Source organism: Lipotes vexillifer, unplaced genomic scaffold (genome assembly GCF_000442215.2).
Source record: "Lipotes vexillifer unplaced genomic scaffold, Lipotes_vexillifer_v1.1 scaffold418, whole genome shotgun sequence".
Taxonomy (NCBI): Eukaryota; Metazoa; Chordata; class Mammalia; order Artiodactyla; family Lipotidae; genus Lipotes; species Lipotes vexillifer.
Genome location: NW_006798629.1, coordinates 2,939,974 through 2,966,844, shown reverse-complemented (window position 1 = coordinate 2,966,844; position 26,871 = coordinate 2,939,974). Strand labels below are relative to the sequence as shown.

The following is a 26,871-nucleotide window of genomic DNA, read 5'->3' as shown; positions in this document are numbered from 1 at the left end:
GCCCCAAAAAAAAAAAAAAAAAAAAAAAAAAAAAAAAAAAAAAAACCATCTGAAATAGCCTTTAGTGGGGGTGATAAGCAGTATGAACGAAATGGTCTCTTTCTCTACTTCCTTCCATGATTATTGGTCTACTCAAGGTTTTTACCACTTTGGGGACCTATTTTGGGAATTAACTACCCTCCCCAAAGTATTCATTTAATCTAGAAAACTATGCTGATAGATTTTTGCACAAAGTAATCTCATCATTTTAAAAGTCTTCTCAATTTATGGTCCTTTTTAAAATCTTAACATTGTTGATGTTGTCTCTATTTTTCCTTGAATACAATTGCCAGAAGTTTAACACTTTTATCTTCCTTTGGTTTTATTGATCATATATTTTCTAAACTTTCTTTTTCATTTCATTTATTTCTTTCATTTGTATATCCTTCTAGTTGACTCTTATTTGGTTTTCTCTTAGAGCAAGCCATAGTTATGGAGGTGACCATACAGGTTTATCCTGTGTCTGAGAGACCCTTTCATACAGGACTATGATTTACCAGGGCACATGGCTGCCCAACTAGGGCATTCATCTTAAGTAATTGATGCCTCACCCCTAACCACCCCATCTCTAAGGAATCTGGTCAGGTCCCACTGCTACATGGTCCAATTCCACTTTAGTCTTGTTCTTTATTTGTTGTGAAATATTTTTTACATTCAAAAATATAATATCTGCAATACATATAATATGAAAATATTCTTAAAAATCCCCATACACCCCAAATCCAGTTTAACAAAACAGAATTTTACTAATTCCATTTAGTAAGGCACATGGTAACCCAGCTAGAGACTACGTTTTCCAGTCTCTGCAATTTGCTGTAGTCATATGATTATGGGTAGTTTTGTAGCACATACATTTCCCTAGATGGTATATTACTTAGTTTTGCATGTGTGTGAATATTATAAAAATGTTGCCATGTTGTCAGTGCTCATCTTTATTGTTTTTGTACTTAGCATTGTGTTTTTGACATCCTTCTGTGCCAACAGGTAGGGGCACCATTTCATTCATTTTACAATTATTCTCACTAAGTCTAGTTTAATGGAATTTTAACATCCTATGTCATGACTATACAACCATTTATGCATTTCTTTTTTGTTTATGGACATTTGGCTTGTTTCTAGTTATACACACAAACACACTTGTGTTTCAAATGTATTTCATATGTATATTTTTTGTGTTTGTATTTATATGAAAATTATGAATTTCACTGTCAAGACTATTTTTTTAAAGTGAGTTGTTCCCAGCTCTATTTTCGATTTTTTTTTTTTTCATTTGGGAGCTACCAACCCAGGACCATTTTAAATTCATTCCTTTGCCTGGGAGATTTTCGATCACCTAAGTGGAATGATTTTCAGTCCCAATCTTGCATGAGGGTTAAATCATGATTAAAACTTTTCAAGGAACCCTTTTTTTTTTTCTTTCCACTTAGAGCCAAGACCAAGACACAGACATTTCTCTGACATTTCCCTTTGAGGGATTATTTTTTAAGATTATAAAATTCCTGTTGTTTGATTTGGAATATCTCACCCATAATTAGATTTCTCCACAGAGAAGGGATTTGGCTTATTGACTGTCATAAATCTCTAATCTGGTCCATTTTTTAGTTAGCATTGTAATTCCATCCGTCCTTTTCATACCGACTGACATTGCATAAGCAGCCTGCTGGCCTTTCCTACCACATTCCTGTAGACACTATCTTAAAACTCTGGCAGTTTTCCAATTTAAATATATGTAAAAATTACACCCTGATCGATTAATTATTACATTTTCAGATGCTACTTATAAGACTTCTACGCAGACCAAAAAACTTAACTTTTAGTAGTACAATAAAATGTGCTTTGTTCAATCGAGTTTCCAAAAAAAAAAGTACCCCTTTTGATCTTCTATGTTGTGTTTTTTTGTTAATCTGTTTTTATTGATTCAGGTCTATAGTAATATATTCTATTTTAAACATTCTTTCAAAGTTTGAAGCAAAAGGTGAGCAATGAAAAAACATGTAACATCAGATTAGACTTTTGCCATGGATAAAACATCCTATTTTCTGGTCATTAAAAACATCCCAGTGTGGACTGAGAATGGGGGGCGGGAATTAAAGGCCTTGAAACACCTGGAGATCAGGCCGAGAGGGACACTGATTATGACACATTCGTCTATGTGACACTTAATACCAAGCAGCATTTGAACATTGATTTAAGTCATTAAAGGACTTGGGCTACATGTGGAAGTAGAGAATTTAGACCAATCTGGCTTCACAGACTGGCTCTACTCCTAACTAGCCATGTGGTCATGTGACACAATATTAGACCTTTCAGTTTTCTCCTCTGTAAATGGAGGATAATAATGCTTATCTCACTGAGTATTTATGAAGATTAATTGAAATCGGTTAATACTGAGGATCTAGAACAGGGCCTGGCACACTGGCCATCAATAACAGTTACATGGCTTCCCCAGTGTAGCAACCAAACCAAATCATTTTTATGAAGAGGAATTAAAAAGCCTTCAAAGTACTACAGAGGTTTGATGATGAAGCTCAGATAAATAAGTTTTAAATTTTTATATTTTGCAATTATTGTCATATATATAGAATTTATTAAGCATTAAAATTATATGTTCACCAACTGACCAAATAAACACTAAATGTTTCTTCATTTCATAGTCAATTTATATATTTCTCTTTGGCAGTAGGCCTTTGGAAAGAAAATAAAATAGCCGAATTCTTACCTAATTTTACTAAAATAGAGTCCAACTGGATTAAAAATTTAAATGTTTAAAATTTAAAAATGAAGATATAAACATGTTGGAAGAAAGCAGACATAGATTTTTTAAAAATAATTTTTGAGTGAAGACAGTTTGGTTATGCAGGACATAAAGTCTAGACACCAAAAATTTATAGATGATAAGTCTGACAACATAAAAAATGTAAAATTTTTATACAGCATAAATAAAAATCCAAGGTCAAGTAACAAAAGAGGAGCATTGTCAACAGCATGTGTGATAAGAAAATGGTAACTAATATACAAAGAGCTCATGCAAATAAATAGAAAGTACCAACTTAATTTCAAAATTGACAAAAATAATACGAATAGACTTCATAAGAATAAATGCAGTTGGACAATAATATTTAAGTGAATGCTTATCCACACATCATTTTAAAAATGCAACTTCAAACAATGTATGGCATCTTTCAGCTATTAAAATGTTAGGCTACTCTTATTTTATATTTCATAATTTTGATGTCTGTGGTAAAGCAGACACATCCACTCAATGTTGCTGGGAGTGTAAGCTGCTGGAATTAAATTTGGAATATGTATACCAAAATTTGAAATGTACATATCCACTCCTAGTAATTTATTTACTGAATTTCTTGGCATACCAATGCACAGCTCTATGCATTTAAGAATTTTCATTGCAGGATTACCTACACAGATTTTTTAAAAATCCTGGATAAACCTAAATGTTCATGGTAGGGAAACAGTAAAGGAAATAAGACTAGTTATATCCTTAACATGGTACACTCTTAGCTGTAATAAAGAATGGCAGAAAACTATAATGTGCAAATTAGAAATGATTTACATTACTTTGATGTGGGAAAAGTAAAATATAAATAGTTTTTATTGCAAACTTCCATTTATACAAAGAAATAAATATAAATGTGGATATAGCATATGTATTAGATATTTTTCTGGAAAAAATTGAGAAAAAAAGGTTGAAAGTAGAATTAGGGATATGAACGTGGAACAGCAGGAAGGAAGGAGTAAGAGTTTTTTGCTTAATGCTTTCCTGAACTGTTTGAAAGTTTCTCTGTGCTCTTGTATGTTTTACTTTAATTTTAAAAAATAATTATGTTAATATGATGATAAAAATAAATAAATTGTAAGGAACTAAAATTCAATTAAATGTCATTAGGAGCCAGCAAATAATTTTAGGTGTTGAAAAACATGTACTGTGTGCTCTTAAGAAGGAACTGCCAAAATGACATTCTTGGGGTCAAATGATACATTCATTGATGCTTAATGAGTTTTTTTTTCCCCCAGACAAAGCCAAAGGGAGATCAAGAACAGGGACCCACTTTGATTCAGCCCGGAGACGGAGCCGAGCGGTCCTTTATCACATCTCTGGCCACCTGCAAAGAAGAGAAAAGAACAAATTGAAAATAAATAATGTAGGTGGTGTGTGTGTACACAGTGAATGCTAGACTTTCCCTTGGTGGCAGTGTTTGATTCACAAAAGAAAGCCTCCAATTATGCATTTATTGGCTTTGCTAGATTTTTTTTCCACTTTGACTTGTGCTTTCCTATAAAAAACAAACTGGAAAAGGTCAGCAGTCATGAGGCATTTCTGTAATAAAAATGATTAATCATAGTGTTATCACAGCATAGAATATTATTTCAGTCAGTACAATATGGTACTAGGGACACTGCAAATGGGACTGGTTACATTTTATGAACAAGTTATATTACACATCCATAGTTTGTTGGTTAAAATTTCTCAAATTTAATTTTAGCTCCATCTGTTTTGCACTTTATCTAATTTCACTGAATGCTTTCATCCAGGGGGACCATGAACAAATCAAAGTCATTACTTTATTTGGAAAATTTACATTTTATGCAACACACAGTTGGAAATTCCACACCTTGGAACTGGGTTTGAAGTGACATGCCATATATTATATGGTTTTTTTTTAAAGTCGCACTCTTAGTAAATTATGGTAGGGCTCCTCTCTGAAACCTGGTGGCTATCTGTCAACTGTGCCTGTAAAGGGTGACTCTGTAGTGTTTTAAGTGACACACGTCCTCCAGGATTTCACAGTTAATTTTATCATTGGTTCTGAGAACTAAGAGACTTCACTCGGAGATCCAGAACTCTGTCTGTTTGGTTGTAGATATTCAAAGATGATTTTTCAAATGATGGTAGTGTCATTAATCTGCCTTGCGGAATCTCCAGAACATACAACTTTGGGGGTATGTGTGACTATGGGCAACAGACATCAAGATTCAGGGTCTAACTTGCCAATGACTTTAGAAAAAGTCATATCAAACAACCCTTGCTGTTTTGGAATTGATCTCAGATCCTGAGGTTCTGGGAGTAAAGGACACAGGAGAGTCTTTGGCATCTCATTGTACACAGAGAGCTTGAGACTACCTAATCTGACATTCGGATGCTTTGCTAAAGCAGTCATGCATCAGAAACAAAAAGTATCCACTTACCTGATTTTAGTGAGCAAAGATGCATGAGCCCAGGTGTAGAGCACGATCTGACATGAAAGGGCTGCCAACCTGGTTGTGCTTCAGCGTGATTCCCCTCTGGAAACCAGACAAGCTATTTGCATCTGTTTGTGCTCCAAGACCATCACCCATGCTGGTGCTGATCTGCCATGCACCACTGTAAGAGTCACATTCTATTTAGTTTGTCTTGGCTTAATATAAAGATTTTCTAGGGACACCCGTATGTCACATTGGTTTCCTGAGAGTCCAGGGATAGACTTCAAACCGTGCACACCACTAGATCTCTGAATCCTTCCCCTGGTTCCTCGTTATACCTGCCTTCCGTTACCAAGTCAGCCTTAGTGACAGTAAACAAGTTCTAGGAAGAAACAAAGGTAACCACACCTGGGGTTGATTCTATGCAAGCCAGCCAGCAAAACACCTAAACAAATATTAGCCTGAGATTCTGTAATGCTGAAAGATGACACTCTTCTAGCATTTAGTCCAGAGTCATTTAAAAGTACCAAGTATTAGTGAGCTTAAAAATGCATTCACAGAACATGCTGTTTTTCCCCTTTTGATTCAACAAAGTACAGACAGTACTTAAAAATCTTATTTAAAAAATCATAACTCCCACCCCTTGGCTAATTTGCTAAATTGCATTTATTTAAGAAGTACAAATATCAGGGTGGAGCATTAAAATAATACATGGTAAGGAAGGGTGTCAAATCAGCACAGTGAATCTGACAATACAGGTAACATCTTATTTCTGAAAAGGAAATGTGGAATCAGGACTGGCCTTGTTCACCATCTCTTTTCAAGGAGAACAGGGCAGAATGACTAAAAGACAACAGAAAGAGAGAAGAGGGAAGAGGAAACAATGATCTGAATGGTTTACTGGCTAGACAATCAGTCTTTGGGGAATTCTGTATATATTAACATTCATGTGCCCCCAAAAAGGACTTCTTAATGTTTTTGTAGCTCTTTGCTATTTACAAATTCTTTTTGCTGTTATCATATCATTTGATCCTTACAGCAGGCCATTACTAGATAGGATTTTTATTCGTTCCAATTTAAAGATGGAAAAGAACAACTTATTTGAGATCTCAAAAGTAGAACCAGCAGGTGTGGGACCCATCCATGAATCTTCTGACTCAAAGCCACCGTGCTTCTGCCCCTACCTTGCTGCTTCTCTGGTACAATTCTGTGGAATAGGAATGTATGATTCAACTCAGAACAAATTAGCTCATCAGGCCATTAGCAAGCTCTGAGAATCAGGATGTAACACCCTTTAATCCTGGCTCTAACTTTGCCACATGGTACCTCTTGGAAAAGGTTTTTAATTTCTGGTTTCCTTGATTTGTTACTCTATTACACGACATTGGGATGATGCAAATGTCTTCAACCCAAAGATCACTTGGGAGCCTTGGGAGCTTGAAGGGACAGTGCTTTAGATGCCCACATATTACCAACAGGGTACTGGGCTAAGGTATATGCTACCTTGCAATTATCGTAATGACTGTAGAAACATTTTCCCATCCCTTCGTTCATTTGGATGTTAATTTCAAAGACATGTTGCAAAAATAGTTTAGGAAACAGTTACCTTGATTAGGCTTTGGCCTTAACTACTCTGTTTCAGTAATACATAGGGTAGAGGTTAAACTACTCAAACACCATTGGTACTAAACAATAGGCTTGAAAATTAATAAATAATATATATAACTAACATCGAGGGTAGTTGGTTGTATTATTCTTTTGGCAAACTTCATAGGCTTCAGGGTTATAAATAATATGTCTTTCCCCCCTTACTTGCTAAAAGCACACTTTCCAATTGTTAGAAATTTTCTTCCATTCAAGAGGTTTTTGATAAAACTTTACAAATAGAGAAGCAGGAGGAGGACATCTCTTTTTTTCACTCAGGTGATTGTGTCCGGATGTATGCAGAATTTGAATGAAAAACCTTTTAAAATTTAAGTCTAATCTGAGATGTATTGGATTCTCAGTATATTTTAAAATAACTTAAATCATATATTTTAAGTAGCCTATAAAAATGAAATAGTGTGATTTATTTTCTGATTTGTGGAGATAACTATTACATTGCTGACCTTTTTCATCAGCATCACTAATGCTTCATATAATCAACATAATTCAATAAAAAATACTTTGCTTCTTGAGTTTTCCCAACCTTCACTCCTAGAGCTGGCTTCTCCCTCAAATAAAGTAAACATTTCATTTCTGTAACATGATAGAAAAAGACTTATTTGGATAAAAATTGAGATATTCTTCCATGGCTTTTGGTTATGTGTTATCATAGTAAATATTTGAAAAACAATCGTATTGGAATCCATCATGTCCTATTGTAAGTAGAAGTGCTTGTCAACCTTGAGATTTATACTTATAGACCCCAACTCTCTCTTCTCCTATGCACCAGCCTCAGCTTTGATGAGAGGCCCAACAGGGGTTACTTTCTTCTTCCTTCCTCAGTTTTATGTCATAATCCTCCTTTGGAACCTGTTCCTAGAAACCAGAGAATGAGGCAAAGGAGGCAGGTCAAGTCAGGGAGTTGAATGGAGCATAGACAGGGTGGCAGATGGGCATCAAAGAACCATCTGGAAGGAGTGAAGCAGGCCCTCCCTCACCACAAAATCCTGGCTTTATGAGGTGCCCTGTGGGATGAGTGAGACTATTAACAGGAAGTAGAAACGTGTGTTGTAAATGCCTACCAAGGAGAGATGCAGGATAAGAGAGGCATTCATATTAAGATAGCAGAAATATTTGGGCACTGAGGGTCACCACTAAAGAGCTTGTGCTCCTGATTCCAAGTACTTTAGGAATCCCTGGACATACCACATTAATTTGCCCTTCCTTCAGTGGTGAAACAAGAAAACACACTGCGACCTGCAAGTAACAGGTATTCAAGAACTTTGAACTGTTCTGTTCATTCAATGTAACTTTCAAATTTAAGTTTCCATTACCTATCTTGTATTTCTCATTAATTGAGGTCAAAGCAAGGTCTGCAAGTATCTGGTCATAGGCTGTCAAATTGCCACACACGCTATTGTTGGGCCTCCCTTTGTCTCACAGCAATAAAGAGAATTGTTCCTCAGTTTGGACTGCTTTCAAAGTGAAGTGCTTTTGCAGTTATGAAAACTCCAGCTATTCTTCTGCATTTAATCAGCTGCACAGTGAACATTGCCTTTCTCCTCCCATGACTTGAATAATAACTGTTAAGTAACTGTTTCTTGCTTTGCCCTCTTAACAAGGGCTAACCAGTGCCAGAATAAATCTATGTCCATCAAGGTTATAAGATTTGGGTTCCCAGCTGGAAACTTCACCAACAACCATAATACAAAATGCAAGTAGTCAGCACAACCTGCTTATAGTTTGAAAGACATGTTAACAGCTATTTACAATTGAATTGATCATATAGCTATAACCTTTTGAGAAAAAAAATGGTACCTTTGCTGCTATTAGAAGTATTTCAGGCTCAAAATATTCTTTAGATAATGACTGTCATCTCAAAACTATAAGTATACGGAATGTCACCATGACAGTAGGAACATAACTGTATCTTTGTGTTTATAATGTATGTAGGCTTATACTTGCAACTTTGGATGTTTCTAGGTGACATTTTAGGTAGCAATCTTTTTATTCTTCATGAACAAAACCTGGATTAGTCACTTATTAACACTGGTGACTACACTCTGCATATTCCTGTCACTTATAACAAAGATCTCTGCCCGATTTTAATTAAAAGTCTACTTTTTGCATCACCAACTTCTAAAAGTCACTTGTAAGATGTATTGACATTGTTGGGAGATTGGGATTGACATATATACACTAATAAGTATAAAATGGATAACTAATAAGAAACTGCTGTATAAAAAAATAAAATTCTAAAATTCAAAAAAAAAATAAAGATGTATTGACATTGTATGTATAAATAATTCTCCCCATGTGTTTAAGGCTGTGTGTTCCTTATTTCTAATGTTGTGTTTCTCCCTTCTCTCCTTTTTGTCTTTATCCACAGAATGTTTTTGTAGATAAACCCGCATTTCCGGAGTATAAAGTTTCTGATGCAAAAAAGTCCAAATTCATACTTTTGCATTTTAGCACTTTCAAAGCCGGCTGGGACTGGCTTATTCTATTGGCGACGTTTTATGTTGCCGTGACCGTACCTTACAACGTTTGCTTTATTGGCAATGATGACCTATCGACAACTCGGAGCACAACAGTCAGTGACATTGCAGTGGAGATTCTTTTTATTATAGGTAAGAACCCACGGCTGTTTTCCTAGGAGATTTGCATAGGGGAAGTACGTTTGTTCCAGATTTTTCTAACATGAATTTGAACTAAGATCCATTTGCATGGGCATGACTCAGCCTCTGATACAAATTTTGGAGAAGCACATATTTGGATTTCTGAAAATTGCCTCTTCCAGCTTTCTTACTGTTCCTTTGTTCAAACAGATCTAAACCAATGTTTTTTGTTTCTATCCTTATTTCATCAAAAGTGGGTTGAAAAAGACTTAATGGCTGTTTTGTTTGTACTCTCAACTTCTATTACGATCTTACCTGTACAGGGTCAGAGATGAGGGTTGGCAAGAACCTATCAGTGGTGTTCTGATAATGGTCCCGTCTTGGGCATGTTTCTTCATGCCCATTGTGCTTTTCCGGCAGTTGATGGTGGTTGCCATAGGTGGCCTAGTTGCAGAAGCAACGGATTACATAAACCTAGTCAATCAGGAGAAACCCTGAGTATCTGATTTTAATGAAAGGAGAGGCCCCAAGAGATGTTTGCTAAGAATATTTATCTCTAGAATATTTGGAATCTCGGTTGAAGCTGCATCTGCTCCATGCTTGTAAGTCTTCTCCTATTTTCCTGTCTCTTAAAGCATCGTCTTGTTTATACCAAAGCCCAGCTCTTGCTTGCTCATTCTAGTTCTCCATGAAGGCTCAGACTGACCCCCATGTGGAGTTCCTGACCACCATTAGCAATCTGATTCCTGCGTCTTTACCTGGTCATGGCGGTGTAGGGTAACATCCTTTTCGTAAAGATGAGAGAATGTTTGGAAAATGTTTTCAAGCAGTAAGTGAACAAGGGAATGAAAAAATGGACCCTAAAAGTTCAAAGAAAAGGAAATAAATAAGTGAGGCAGATCAAAAGATTGTTTCAATGGCAGTGGTACTTTTTTCTCTGTGGAGCTGGTACAGCTTTGGATTCTCCAACTGAAGGTCTCACGTGTTTGCTCTGGAAGAGTTTGTATGTTCTTGATGTGACTTTGGCATCACTGTTAACATTGCACTTCCTGGACACACCCCTCAGACCTATGCTAGGACCCCAACTCCCACCCCAAAGGTGATGGCTGTGGTATGTTTCGGCCACTAGATGGCAATGTTGTCTAGTTAGGTAGCTTGGTAAGGCTGCAAACTCAAGGAAACTTATCTTTAACCTTTTTTTTAACTTAAACTATTCTTTATTGGAAAAGTATAACCATAAGGGATATTAAATCACAGTTAAATGGCAAGTAACAACATTACAGTTTGAAAAAATTTAAAATGAAAACTGTCCAAGAGGCCTTTCAAGATGGCAGTGTAGGAAAAGCCTGAACTCACCTCCTCCCACGGAAACAGCAAACACACAGCTGTATATGGAACAATTTCCTCTGAAAAAGACCTGAAAACTAGCTGAACAGATCCTTCACAACAGAGGATAAAAGGACCACGTGAAGAAGGTAGGAGAGGCAAAGATTCGGTCTCACCAAAAACCCCACACTACTTGTGTGGCAAACCCACGACTGGAAGGATCTCACACGTATGGAACTCCTTCCAGAGGAGTGAGCGGGTTCCTGCCCAACATCAGGACCCCAACCCTTGAGACCTGCACCTGAGAGACAAGCCCCTCAAACATCTGACTTTGAAAGCCAGTGGGGCTTAGATCCAGAAGTCTCCAAGGGCTGTAGGGAACAGAGATTCCACTCTTAAAGGGCTCACTCACAGACTTACTCACCCTGGGACCAAGTGTGCAAGCAGCAGTTTGAAAAGTGCCTAGACCATATGTGAAGGAGATGTATTAGCTAATATTAACGTGTCTGCTGGAGGGGCAGAAGCTGGTGGGGGCTCTCTCCAGAGACGGAAGGGCTAGTGGGTGCCAGTTTTGTGCTCCTTCTATATAGCTAGTGTTGATGGGAATACCCCGCCCCACTAAAGCCACTGGTGCATACTCCTTGATTGCCTGGCTCTGGTGGCCAGGGAAACTTGTGTTTCTGGGCCCCATGGGGCTGAAACAGCCAGAGAGACAGTTCTCGGCAGGCTGTCACCCCTAGGGCATGGCACAGACAGCACACTGAACAGGCTCCAGATCTTCCTGTGAAGAAAGGTCTATTTTCTTGTCCTAGAGCTTCAGCCTGAAGGGCAGGCTTCAGGTTTACTACACATCTAGGGACTAAGAAGGTGCCCTCAGGGAACACAGGCTGGGGATGCCTTCTCTGTGCTCTTCCTTGGCCATACTACAGCTCACAAGAGCTTATAGACTCACCTGGAATGCTGATTTTTGCAATTGTCACCAGGGGGACACCTCCAAATTGCCTGGTCTAGAGGCCAGTAGGGCTTACAACTGAAGTCTCAGAGGACTGTATATATTTACATACTTTAAAAGCTGCTGCCTGAGGATCTGACTTCCAATCAGCCTGAAACTGGGTACTGACTGAGATCCTCCCTTTGGAACATTGACAGGTATTGGCACACCCTCAACAACTGGGATCTATCAAGAGCCAATCAGGCTGCTTAGACAATCACAAAGGTTTGAGAGACAACCAAGAGCCAGGGCAAGGTTGAACAGCAAGGTTCATCTCCTACAAAGGCCTCTCCTTCAGGACTGAAAGGAGAATGCATAGAAACAAACACAAAGAGTCAAGCAAAATGATGAAACAGGAGTATGTTCCAAACAAAAGAACAAGATAAAAACCCCGGAAAAAAAACAAAAACCGTAGTGAAATAGAAATAGTAATCAACTAGGTCAAGAGTTCAAAAGAATGGTCATGAAAATCCTCACCAAACTCAGAAAAGAATGGATAAACATAGTGAGAACTTTAACAAAGAGATAGAAAATGTAAGAAGGCACATGACTGAAGAATATAATAGTTGAACTGGAAAATACACTAGAGAGATTCAACAGCAGACTAATTGAAGCAGGAGAAAGAATCAGTGATCTGGAAGACAGGGTAGCAGAACTCACCCAAAGAGAAGAGCAAAAAAGAAAAAAAAAAAAAAAGAATTGCAGCACTATTTACAATAGCCAGGACATGGAAGCAACCTAAATGTCCATCAACAGATGAATAAATAAAGAAGATCTGGTACATATATACAATGGAATATTACTCAGCCACAAAAAGGAATGAAATTGGGTCATTTGTAGAGATGTGGATGGACCTAGAGTCTGTCATACAGAGTGATGTAAGTCAGAAAGAAAAAAACAAATATCATATATTAGCACATATATGTGGAATCTAGAAAAATGGTACAGATGAACCTATTTGCAGGGCAGGAGTAGAGATGCAGACATAGAAAACGAACATGTGGACATGGGGGGAAGGGGAGTGGGACAAATTGGGAGATTAGGATTGGCATATACACACTACCATGTGTAAAATTGATAGCTAGTAGAAACCTGCTGTATAGCCCAGGGAGCTCAGCTTGGTGCTCTGTGATGACCTAGATGGGTGGGATGGGGGGTTTGGGAGGGAGGTCCAAGAGGGAGGGGATATAGGTATACATATAGCTGATTCACTTCATTATACAGCAGAAATTAACACAACACTGTAAAGCAACTATACCTAAATAAATAAATAAATAAGTGGAAATAGTTTAAACCATCTATGGGATCGTTTATATATATATATATATATATATAACATCAAGCAAAATAACATTTGCATTATAGAGGGTTCAGAAGGAGAAGAAAAAGAGAAAGGGGCAGAAAACTTATTTGAAGAAATAATGGCTAAAAACTTTATTAACTAGGGAAGGAAACAGGCATCAAGTTTCAGATCCAGAGAATTCCAAAAAGATGAACCCGAAAAGATCCATACCAAGGCACATTATAATTAAAATGTCAAAAGTTAAAGAGAGAATATTAAAAGCAGCAGGAGTAAAATGACTTGTGCACAGGGGCAGTCCCATAAGATTATAAGCAGATTTTTCAGGAGCAACTTTGCAGGCCAGAGGGGAGTAGCACAATATATTCAAAGTGCTGAAAGGGGAAAACTTCCAACCAAGAGTAATCTACCCAGTGAGACTGTCATCCAGAATCAAAGGAGAGAAAAACCGTTTTCCAGACAAGCAAAAGCTAAAGTTCACACCACTAAAATGACTTTATAAGAAATGTTAAAGGGACCTCTAAAGGTACTAATTAGTAACAAAAAAAAAAAAAAATGAAAGTAAAAATTTTATCAGTAAAGGTAAATATTTATAGTAAAGGTAGTATTTAGGCATTTATAAAGCTGTTATGAAGGTTAAAAGATAAAAGTAGTAAAAATAGCTATATGTATAATAATTAAGGAATACACAAAATAAAAAGATGTAAATTATGACATCAAAAAGAGAAAACATGGAGGGGTAGTAAAAATACAGACTTTCAGAATGTACTCAAACTTACCTTGCTATCAACTTAAAATAGGCTGTTATTTATATATAGTCTGTCATATGTGAGTATTGTGGTAATCACAAAGCAAAAACCTGTAGTAGATACCCAATAGATAATGAGAAAGGGATCTAACCATAACAGCAAAGAAAACCACCAAAGCACGAGGGAAGAGAACAAGAGAAGAAGAAAAAAACAGAGAAGAACTACAAAACAGTCAAAAATCAGTTAACAAAACAGCAATAAGTACATACCTATCAATAATTACTTTACATGTTCATGGACTAAATCAAAAGACATAGAGTGGCTGAATGGATAGATAAACAAGGCCCATCTACATGCTGCCTATAAGAAACTCACTTTAGATGTAAGAACACACACAGACTGAAAGTGAAGGGATGGAAAAGTTGTTTCACACAAATGGAAACCAAAAGAAAGTTGGGGTATCTATACTCAGATAAAATAGACTTTAAAACAAAGATGGTGGGCTTCCCTGGTAGCACAGTGGTTAAGAATCCACCTGCCAATGCAGGGGACACAGGTTCGCGCCCTGGTCCGGCAGGATCCCACATGCTGCAGAGCAGCTAAGCTCATGCACCACAGCTACTGAAGCCTGCGCACCTGGAGCCTGTGCTCCACAACAGGAGAAGCCACCACAATGAGAAGCCTGCACACCTCAATGAAGAGTGGCCCCCACTTGCCACAACTAGAGAAAAATTCTGCACACAGCAACAAAGACCCAACACTGCCAAAAATAAATAATAAATTTAAAAATAAATTAAAAACATATATATATATATATAAAATAAAACAAAGATGGTAATAAGAGGCAAAGACAGGTATTACATAATGAGAAAGGGATAAATCCAACAAGACAATATAACATTTTGTAAATATTTATGCACCCAACATAGGAGCACCTAAATATACAAAGCAAATATTAACAGACCTAAAGGGAGAAATAGACAGCAATACGATAATACTAGGGAACTTTAATATCCCACATAGATCAATGGATAGATCATTCAGAAGAAAATCAATAAGGAAGTATTGGCCTTAGCACATTAGATCAGAGGCAATGAATACATATATACAGAACATTCCATCCCAAAGTAGCAGAATACACATTCTCAAGTGCACATGCAATATTTTCCAGGAGAGATCATATGTTAGGCCACATAACAAGTCTCAATAAATTAAAGAAGATTGAAGTCATATGAAGCCTTTTCTTCTGACCACAGGGTATGAGTCTAGAAATCAATTACAAGAAAAATACTGGGAAAATCTCAAATATGTGGAGATTAAACAAATGCTACTGAACAAGAAAAGGGTCAATGAGGCAATCAAAGGTGAAATTTTAAAATACCTTGAGACAAATAAAAATGAAAATACAACATGCCAGAATCTATTGAATGCAACAAAAACAGTTTCAACAGGGAAGGAAGTTCATAGTGATTCAAGCTTATCTCTAGAAACAGAAGAATCTCAAACAAACAACCTAACTTTACACCCCCAAAAACCTAGAAAAAGAAACAAGCAAAGCCCAATGTTAGAAAAAGGAGGAAAATAATAAACATTAGAGAAGAAATAAATGAAGTAGAGACTAAAAGGACAATGGAAAAGATCAATAAAACTAGGAGCTGGGTCTTTGAAAAGATAAACAAAATTGACAAACCATTAGCTAGATTCAGTAAAAGAAAAAAAGAAGAGAAACTCAAATAAAACCAGAAATGAAACAGGAGAAGATACAACTGATACCAAAGAAATACAAAGGGTCATAAGGGACTACTATGAACAATTATATGCCAAAAAAATTGGCTAACCTAGAAGAAATGGGTAAATTTCTAGAAACATACAATCTTCCAAGACTGAATTATGAAGAAATAGAAAACCTGGATAGACAATTTACTAGTAAGGAGATTGAGTCAATAATCAAAAACCATCCAACAAACAAAAGTCCAGGACCAAATGGCTTCACTGGTGAATTCTACCAAGCACTCAAAGAAGATTTAATACCTATTCTTCTCAAACTCTTCCCACAAACTGAACTCATTCTATGAGGCCAGTATTACCCTGATACCAAAACAGACCAGGGCACCACACACACAAAACAAAGAAAATTATAGACGAATATTCCTTACAAACATAGATATAAAAATCCTCAACAAAATATCAGCAAAGCAAATTCAGCAATACATTATAAGTATCATACACCATGACCAAGTGGGATTTATTTCAGGGATATAAGAACAATTCAACATCTGAAAAACAATCACCATGATACACCCCATTAACAAAATGAAGGATAAAAATCATATGATGGTCACAACAGATGCAGAAAGAGCATTGGAAAAAAGCTAATATTCATTATGATAAAAACTCTTAACAAAGTGGGTATAGAGGGAATGTACCTCAACCTAATAAAGGCCATATGTGATAAGCCCATCATAGTATGTTAGCTAAAGCTTTTCCTCTAAGATCAGGAACAAAACAAGAAAACCCACTATTTTTCAACATAACATTAGAAGTCCTAGCCAGAGCAATTAGGCAAGAAAAGGTAATAAGAGTCATGCAAATTGGAAATGAAGATGTAAAACTTTCATTATTTGCACATCACATAATTTTATATATAGAAAAATCTTAAAGACCTCACCAAAAAACTATTAGAACTAATAAATTAATTTGGGAAGATTGTGGGGTACAAAATCAATTTACAAAAATCTGTTGCATTTTTACACACTAACAGTGAACTATCAGAGAAATTAAGAAAACAATTCAACTTACAATTGCATAAAAAAAGAATAAAATACCAAGGAATAAATTTAACCAAAGAGGTAAAAGACCTGTACACTGAAATCTGAGACGTTGATGTAAGAAATTAAAGACACAAATAAATCAAAAGATATTCTATGCTCAAGGATCAGAAGACTTAATAGTGTTTAAATGTCCGTATTGCCCAATCAATCTACAGAATCAATACAACCTCTATCAAAATTCCAATGGCATTTTTCACAGAAAAGAACGTACAATCCTAAAATGTGTACAGAACCACAAAAACCCTGAATAGCTAAAGCAATCTTGAGTAAAAAGAACAAAGCTAGAGATATAATGCTCCCAGATTTCAAACTATATTACAAAGCCATGGTAATCAAAACAGTATAAAACACACATAGATTAATAAGACAGACACATAGATCAGTGGAACAGAATAGAGAGCCCAGAAATAAACTCACACATATATTATCAATTAATTTTCAATAAAGAGGGCAAGAATATTCAATGCACAAAGCACAGTCTCTTCAATAGATGGTGTTAGGAAAACTGGAAAACCACATGCAAAAGAATGAAAATAGACTACTATCTTATACCATGTACAAAAATTAACTCAAATTGATTAAAGAGTTGAATGTAAGACCTGAAACCATAAAACTCTTAGAAGAAAACATGGGCAATGAACTCCTTGACATCAGTCTTGATAAAGATTTTTTGGATCAGACACCAATGTCAAGGGCAACAAAAGCAAGAGTAAACAAGTAGGACTACATCAAACCAAAAAACTTCTGCACAGTGAAGGAAACCATCAAAAAAATAAAAGGGCGACCTAATGAATGGGAGAAGATATTTGCAAATCATATATCAATAGGAGGTTAATATCCAAAATATATGGAGAATCCATACAAATCAATAATAGAAAAACAAGCAATCTGATTAAAAATTGAGCAGAGGGTATGAACAGACATTTTCCATCACTAATCATCGGGAAATCAAAACCACACTTGTTAGGATGGTTATTATCAAAAAGACAAGACAAGAAGTAACAAGTATTGGTGAGGATGTGGAGAAAAGGGAACCTCATTCACTGTTGGTGGAAATGTAAATTGGTGCAGCCCCTATGAAAAACAGTATGGAGCTTCCTCAGAAAATTAGAAGTAGAACTACTATAAATTCCAGCAATTCCACTTCTTCAATACCTATCTGAAGAAATCGAAAAGACTAATTCAAAAAGATATATGTACCTCTGTGTTCGTTGCAGCATGATTTACAATATCCAAAATACAGAAACAACCTAAGTTTCCATGGATGGATAAATGGATGAAAAAAGTTGTTGTGTATACAGTCAACCCTCCATATCTGTGGGCTCCACATCTGCAAATTCAACCAATTGTGGATCAAAAACACACAAGAAAAAAAGTTTTTAGAACTTTCCATGAAACAGAATTTGGATTTGTCACACACCAACAACCGTTTACATCACATTTACATTGTACTTACAACTATTTGCACAGCATTTACATTATATTAGGTATTGTAAGTAATCTAGAGATGATTTAAAGTATATGTGAGGATGTGTGTAGGCTATATGCAAATACTATGCCATTTTATATGAGACTTGAGTACCTGCAGATTTTGGTATCCTTGGGGATCCTGGAACCAATCCCCTACAAATACCGAGGGGCAACTGTTTATACAGTGGAATACTACTCAGCCATAAAAAAATGAGATATTTCTATTTGCGAAAACATGGCTGGATCTTGAGGGTATTGCACTATGGAAAACCAAACCAATAAATAGAGAAGAGATCAGTGGTTGCCATATAGGAAGGGAGTATTGGGAGGTGGGCACAATGTGTGAAGAGGTCAAGAGTTACAAACTTTCAGTTATAAAATTAAAAGGTCATGGGGATCTACTGTACAGCATGGTGAGTACAGTCAATAATACTGTACTGCATATTTGAAAGGTGCTAAGAGAGTAGATCTTAGAAGTTCTTATCACAAGGAAAAATCAGAGGGTGACAGATGGTAGCTAGATTTTTTGTGGTGATCATTTCACAGTATATACAAATATCAAATCATTATGTTGTATACCTGAAACTAATATGTTATATGTCAATTATACCTCAATTAACAAAGAAGAAAGGGAAAATTGTAGACAGATGGGGTGTGTCCATATGCCAATCCATTGTTTTTATTTATTTATTTATTTTGATAAGATTCTTTTTTTTTTTACAGGGGGTCCTTGGTTATCTGTTTTAAATAGAGCAGTGTGTACATGTCAATTCCAAGCTCCCACTCTATCTATCCCTCCCACCCTTGCCTCCTGGTAACCATAAGTTCATTCTCTTAAGTCCATGAGTCTGTTTCTGTTTTGTAAATAAGTTCATTTGTATCATTTTTTTTAGATTCCACATGTAAGCGCGATATCATATGATATTTGTCTTTCTCTCTCTGACTTACTTCACTTAGTATGACCATCTCCAGGTCTATCCATGTTGCTGCAAATGGCATTATTTCATTCTTTTTAATGGCTGAGTAATATTCCATTGTATATATGCACCACATCTTTTTTATCCATCCATCTGTTGGTGGACACTTAGGTTGCTTCCATGTCTTGGCTATTGTAAACAATGCTGCAGTGAACATTGGGGTGCATGTATCCTTTTTGAACCATGTTTTTCTCTAGGTATATGCCCAGGAGTGGGATTGCTAGATCTTATGGTAGCTCTATTTTTAGTTTTTTAAGGAACCTTCATGCTGTTCTCCATAGTAGCTGTAACAATTTACATTCTGTTAGTTTTATATCATTTTACTTTGCTAATCTTTGATGCCTTTTGCCACCCACCCAAGACAGACATAAATTAGGACTCTAAAAAGGCTCCTCAGGCTTCCCTGGTGGTGCAATGGTTAAGAATCCGCTTGCCAATGCAGGGGATACGGGTTCAAGCCCTGGTCTGGGAAGATCCCACATGCCGCAGAGCAACTAAGCCTGTGTGCCACAACTACTGAGCCTGCGCTCTAGAGCCCGTGCTCCACAACAAGCGAAGCCACCACAATGAGAAGCCTGCGCACCACAACAAAGAGTAGCCCCCACTCTCTACAACTAGAGAAAGCCCACGTGCAGCAACGAAGACCCAACACAGCCAATCAGTAAATAAATAAATAAATAAATAAATATTTTAAAAATAAATAAATAAATAAATAAAATTAAAAGGCTCCTCATGACCTTGTCAAAGTTCTCATGAGCTTCGACAATCACTCAACATACCTAAGCCTGAGTATCTGCTTAACGAGTATTTATTATCATTATTATTTTTTTCAACTCTGTCATAGAGACAAGGTTATATCTTGGAACTTTATTTCCCACTCTTCCTGGTTCTTAGATATTGGACATTTCTAGGGCTTAGAAGCCATTTCTGGTACTACCTATTCATTGACAGATGATGACTTGTTTATACTCAGAACTCACACCTGTGAGAAAGATATAAGGTGGTTTTTTTTCTTTCTAGAGTCTGGCTTGCCCCTCTGAGAGTTGCCCCTAAATCTTCTGCTGTTCTTTCTTATTGCCATTTCTACTGTGCTCCAGGCAGCAAGATGTTTTTCTAGGTAAAAAATACCCATCTTTTACTAGTTCCATGACAGAAGAATGGAAACTCCACTCCTGTTTTTATGCAGTTTAGCTTCTACAAAGATGACTTTATAATTTGGTATTTGGGTTTGCCAACAGTTTAAGTATAACTCCTGCCTGGAATCCCTAGTTAACTGACTTATTTTTATAAGCACTAAAAACGTCTCTGCTCTTTCCTACTGTTTTCCTCCTGCTCTTTTTTCTAAATGTAGAGGAGTTTAAACTCCTCTACATTTTATTATAACATATTTGGAAAAATAATTTAAACTAACCTTTTTCAAAGTATGTTTCCCATTCTTTTATTCTATGAAATATTTATTCCCATACTTTTATTCTATGAAATATTTCACAAAGGTGGCCTAAAAATGATCACTGAGAAAGAAATCAAAATATAAGGAATAAAAAAGTGTATTGCCTCTAACAATGTATTTTTATGATACTAAGACAGTGTTTTTATACTATTTAAAATTTATAAAATTGGTATGTGCAATAAAACCCATATTTAACATTGTTTATATTCTGTTTATAGAATAGTGTATTCTGTTCTCTAAGTTGGCATCTTATAGTCAAATGGTTCAGAATTATTAAGAAGTAGGTTAACAAGAGGTTTGGGAAGTTTATGTTTTCATATAGCAAAATAAATGATGTCTTTCAAAATATTTTGTTTTTTGTACCACTCTATACAAATGAGATTATTTTCTAAGTGGGGAAAAATTAAATGTTCCATGAAAAATAAATACATAGTCAAAATGAAAGTTGGAAGGTACTATATCTCTTTAGGAGATTTATAATGTACTTTAGCATTATAAATCCCCTAAGAAATTCAGTGATAAAGAAATCTGTTTAACTGTGATTAATTCAGCATCTCCTAAAGTTATTTTTACCTCTCAGCGTATTCTTCTCTGACCACTCAGTGACCCTCTTTGGGGAAGACAGACTCAAAAACAATCTTCCCTGATAGGTTCACCATAAAGAAAGCATCTGAATGTAGTTATGCTTGTCAGAATATAAATATGAATGGTGAGCTTGATCTCTCCTAACTACTCTCTTCCTCTTCAGATAAATTGTTTGTAAGCCACGTTGGTCCTTTAGGATCAATAGGGCACAAGCCTTGGCTGTAAGTTACAAAGTGGTTATAAGATTACTTTTAGTTTGAAAACCATCATGTATAACTTAGCTGCTGATTCAAAGCCTTACAAACTTAAAATGAGAAATGACCTACTGGTAATGTATCTAATGCAATCTTTCTTACTTTATAGGTGAGACACTGAGCCCTAGTGCCCAAAGCCCCATAACTAATGGATGGCAGACTCAGGCTTCCTGGTTGTTAGATCAGGTTTATGAAGAGTTTATAATCATGATGCCATTTTCTGAAAAATTCCACTTAACTTACTTTTCTTTATTAATAGCAATGAAGTAGAAAATTAGAGAAATAATACTAACTTCCTTCTCTTTTTTTCCATGAATGAAGAAATTAATAGTTTGAATCTATGAAATCTTGTTTGTAAAACTTCACCATTTCCTAACAACCCAAAGAACCCAATTTTGTGCAGGCAACAGTATGCCCAGGCCCAGGGAATTAATGATGAGTATTCTAAGCCAGGGGGAATTCCCTTCCCCTTAGCTGCTTCAGGAGCAGGGGTGAGTATGTGACTAATTCTGTCCTTTAAGAAATAGATTGTTTCTGTGGGGCTTCTTGGAAATCACTTTTCCCCTGAATGAAAGAAGAGAGACACGTGAGGGAAAAATATTCGTGTCCCTATTCCTTCATTTCCCCCTGTGATGTGTGAATGGAAGAATATGTTGTGTGTGACTACTGCAGTCATCCTTAATTATTAGGAGAGATATAGGAAAGACACGGATGGCAGAGCAGGAAGCTGAAATTTTGCACCTCTGGACTCTGCCTAGTGATATAATAAAGCTCCTATTATTAGAACCACTGTTAATTGGATACTCTGCTACTGATAACTCTCTCACTCTAAAAATAAAAAATAAATTACAACGCTATTATCCATGACCCCTTGTACTGGACAATTTCAGAAATTCTAAGATATATCTGTTCCAAGGAAATAGAATGCTCTTTCTTCTGACCTGTCATTTCACTGTGAGCTTATCTAGGAGGTGGTTTGCACATACTTCTTATCTGCTGCTATAACCACAAAGGCTTAGAAGTATAGGCTACGCCATAAATCTATAACTGATTGACTTGGTTTCTCTAAGAAGTCCTCAGAAAGCTACAAGGTCAAAAGAAACAAGATATGCAATTGAACTTTCTGTTTACTCTGCATTTAGCTTAGTCATAAAAGGACAGTTGACAGTTGTGTGAGATAAAGGGCAATCCTACACTGTGTAGTCCTGTCCAGGTCTGAACATCTAACATCCTCACCCACTACCCACCAGCAAGGCTTGCCAACTATTATGACAATGCCAAACACCCCATGCATATTTGAAAGGCATTTTTTTCTCAATGTTATATGTTTAAGGTTATACTCTGTTGATTTAGGTAGTTCCAGTTCATTGGTTCTCAGTGGGGACAGTATCACACGTAGCGACCATTTTAGAAATATACGGGTTTGACTTTAATTCATTAATCATCACAACCATCATTTGGTATTTATTTAGTGCTTTTAGATCACCATTTACATATTTTCAAATGATTTTACCCCAACTAATGAACAGAATTCCTGTAAGCACAGTATTTCTTATGAGCATATATCTATATTTTCATCATTTCTGATTATTTTATTTCTTTCTCCTTTCGTCCGCAGTTCTTTGTTAACCAATGCTTCTATTCACCTACATGTCACCAAGTTTTGCTGTCTCAGACTCTTTATTTCTTCATATCATTTAGTTTTAATTATAAACTTGTGACATAATTAAGGCAGGTCAATCTGTTTATACATAAGAAGGAAAGGGGGAAAAACAATAAGGAATTTATTCAAGATCTAGCTAATTACTGACCAAGCCTGGACCAAAACCCATTTGTAAAATGGCAAAAACAGTAGCATTATTGTGAGGATTTAGTGAGGTAATTGTATCAAGAAATCACTCACTGTTTAGTCAGTAGTGATGAGTATGCTCAATAACGTCACCAAGCCCATATATCCTTGGTTTGTTTTAATACTATTTTCAGAGAATCAGGACTCTTTAATACATACTGAAAATCCAGCTAATCAGGGCAATAAAGTAGAACAGAATATTCCACATCCTTAACTTTCAGGAACACAGGTATCTGGGGAATCATTTACCACTTAAAGGATATGAGTCTTTATAGCTCCTCCTACAGACTTGGTTCAGCATCCTTTTAGAAAAACCGAGAGATCTCAAATACTATCACCTTACATCTACCTAAGTCAAGCATCCTTAATCTGCAGTGCTGTGGTCTGGCATGCATCAAATGATTCCCAAACAATATTAAAGGCAGTTATTCCCGTGTCTTTTTCCATCCAGTCTTTAATCAGCACTTCTAGGAACAAGGAACTGAGCTGATCTGCATTTCAGCCCCTCTTCCTTTTTCCTGCCCAGCTCTGATGAGGCCTGAGAGCAAAAGCTGGGCTTCCAGTTATACCGTCGAGAAGGAAGATATATTAGCTAAAACCTTAATCCCCAGCTTTAGAGTAACTGACTTGTCTATACAACAACTTTATAATTTTACTGGATCTGTGTTCAGTTTCTAATAGTACTTTTAAATACATGTTTGCTTTGTAAAACTTCTCCCCAAATCCCGTTTGTTTTGCACAATCTTTATAAATATGCCTTTTTTCCATTTAATGTAGAACCAAGGAATAAGTTTCTTATCCCATTCAACTCCAGTTCATTACTCTCCAGTAGAAACCCAAGCCTCAAAGGAAGTACTTTAATTCTTTCAGCATTCTTGAGTATCTTTTTCTGTTAAGGGAAGATAAATAAATCTCAGTGGTGGAACCTGAAAGAGTATAGACATTTTGCTGCTATTTTATTGTACAAGCAAACTCCAACTTACACTCATTTTCCTGAAAAGTGCAAAGATGTCATTTCCCCCTTTAGTTAAATGCCTTAAAAGTAAAGATATAGACTTTGATACTGGAGGGAAAGACTTTGAAGAATAAATAAAGTTGAAATTTCATGGTGATGAAGGAATTACAATAAATTTTACCACTGAATGATTTGGGCATCCTGGTATTCCCGTACTACATATTTAGAAGGTTTGGTTAGTTAGCATCCATTTATCTCTTACCATTTGAGTCCTTCCCTCACATCCTCTCTCCCTCTGTCAGTCCCATTCTTCCTGTTAGTCTCATCCTGCCTTTCAAACATAGGGTGGCAACGAAAGTCCACACAGACATACATCCCCATATATGCATACCTGCAGCCCCATAACCCAAAGCCATAAGTATGTTGAGTTATCCCATTTAGCCATTCACACTGATCTTGAATGGAGTCATAGGGTCTCTAACAGTAACTCAAGATGACATTCATAGCCAGGGCTCAGGTTTGACCCTTGTCCCACGTGGCCATTCAAACCCAACTACAAGAGTATTAACAGTGCCTACATTCACAGATAACATATTTGGAGTGTCAGATAAATGAAACGTATTGTACTGAACATTAACCATTGGCTAGAAATGAATCAGTGCCCATTCGACTACTATTTTCTGCTGAACAAATCTAAGCCTGAGGATATAGCAATAATTAAACCAAAAACAGAAAATTACCCTACCCCTTCAGATTCCCAGAGAAGTATACCATATCCAGTGTCTTACCTCACAACTGGAGAGATTTTATATGTCAGAATGCCTTGGGGGGACAAAGAAAGCACACTGAAAAGTAAGGTACTACTTTTTCAATTTCATCACTGTTATTAGGAGTTCCAAAATAAGCTGGCTTATCTACTTAAGCACTTAAACAAAAACTAAAATTGCATTTAATTTTGTAAATAAACTATATTTCAATTATTGCTTCTTTAAGCTTTTCACATGAAGTGCTTTGATAAATCAACTATTGATATGTGACCATTGCATTTTCCTTAACCATGTGAAACTGCAGAGTGCTTCTTTGTTTGATTGGTTCAAAAATAGCAATTCATATTTTCCTAAGGCTAGAATAATAAGTTTATGTTTCATTATTAAAAGTACTTTATTCACCATTTCTTATTAGACACGTAGATTTCTGGAAATATTCTCACCATTCTTTGCTATAAACAAAATCATCTGCAATGACAATATTCTAACAATAACAATATTTTGTTCTACCAAAAAATTAGACTTTCAAGACATTTTCTTTTGATTAGTTTAACTTCTCCTCTGTGGATATATTATGCTAAGTATATAAACTTTAAAATAGAAACAGTGGAGAGAAACAAACGGTTTTCAGACACACCCATTCCAGTACAACCACTCCAACATTAAAGCTTTCTGGTTGCTGTTTTCTCTGTTTCTTTTCATGTGGTTGTAATCATAGTCCACACAAATTTTGGTGCCCCTTTTTTCACACAAAATTTTAATATAAATGTTTCTCTGTGCTTTATAAATATTTATAAACATTGAATAGTTGTATGATATTTCATCATGTAAGTGAACTATTCTGTGTACTTAACTGTGTCCTAGTTGTTACACATTTAGAAAGATTTTTAATTTTTGCCTCTCAAATAAAAAATTGTAATGAACATCTGTGTGAAAAATATACTCATTCACTAACAAATCTATATTGAATGCCCATTGTTTGCCATGCACTCTTTTAGATGTTGATAGAGCAGTGAAACGAATGGAGATCCTTGAATTTATATTCTAATAGGAGACAAACAGGAAAGAAAACAAATAAGTACAATATATAGCATGTCAGAAAGTGGTGAGTGGCATGGAGAAAAATAAATCAGAGAAGGGGGAAGGAATGGGCTGCAATTTTAAGTGAAGTGGTCAGGAAAGTGACTTCAGAAATGACATTTAAATAAAGATAGAAGAGAAGCAAGGAACAAATGTATTTCTTGATGACATTCCAAGCAAAGAGAGTATCAAATGCAAAAGACCCTACTCCTGTGGTTAGAAATATTTTAAGGAGTAGAATTGTTGGGCCAAAAATATTAATATATGCAGTTTATAACACATTTTTATTTCTTAATTACATTTTCCTTAGAGCATTTTTTGGTAGTAAAACTCTAGTTGAAATGCAATTTTTTCATGCTCATAGTTTTTTAGAGTAGTAGCCCTTGTGAGAAGTTCTAGGTGCATATTTCTTTCTGAATTTTTAAAATACTTTATTGTCATTTAATAGAGTAATTCAGACAAAATAATTTATCAATATTGTATTATTGTTCTTTATTCCTTTAGATTAGATAAACATGAAAAATAGAGCTGTATTTGCCTGACAAATATAAAACTTATTTCACAATGTACCTGAATTATTTTTAAATCTGAAACATTTGTGAGATGGCAAACATGGAGGAAAATTGTCTTAGCACACATCCAAGAAAGGTGCTGCCTGTGACTTCTAGATTACCTAGACTATGAGAATGAGCACGAGATCATAAAATATGAAACAATAGTGCTTGTTTTGAACGAGGTAAGGAAATTAAGAATGGAATATTACCAAAGTTAGAAACCCAAAAGAAAA

The 26,871-nt window shown here is 35.9% G+C and overlaps 1 protein-coding gene across 1 annotated transcript in view; it reads left to right on the top strand.

The window, feature by feature from the left end:
• The window catches only part of KCNH8 (potassium voltage-gated channel subfamily H member 8), a 397,642-nt gene that overhangs the window by 215,570 nt on the left and 155,201 nt on the right, over positions 1-26,871 (top strand). Inside the window, exons 4-5 of the mRNA XM_007470616.1 lie at positions 4,072-4,199; positions 9,272-9,512. Of these exons, the coding sequence (XP_007470678.1) occupies positions 4,072-4,199; positions 9,272-9,512 (369 nt within the window). The remainder of the gene's footprint in view (positions 1-4,071; positions 4,200-9,271; positions 9,513-26,871) is intronic.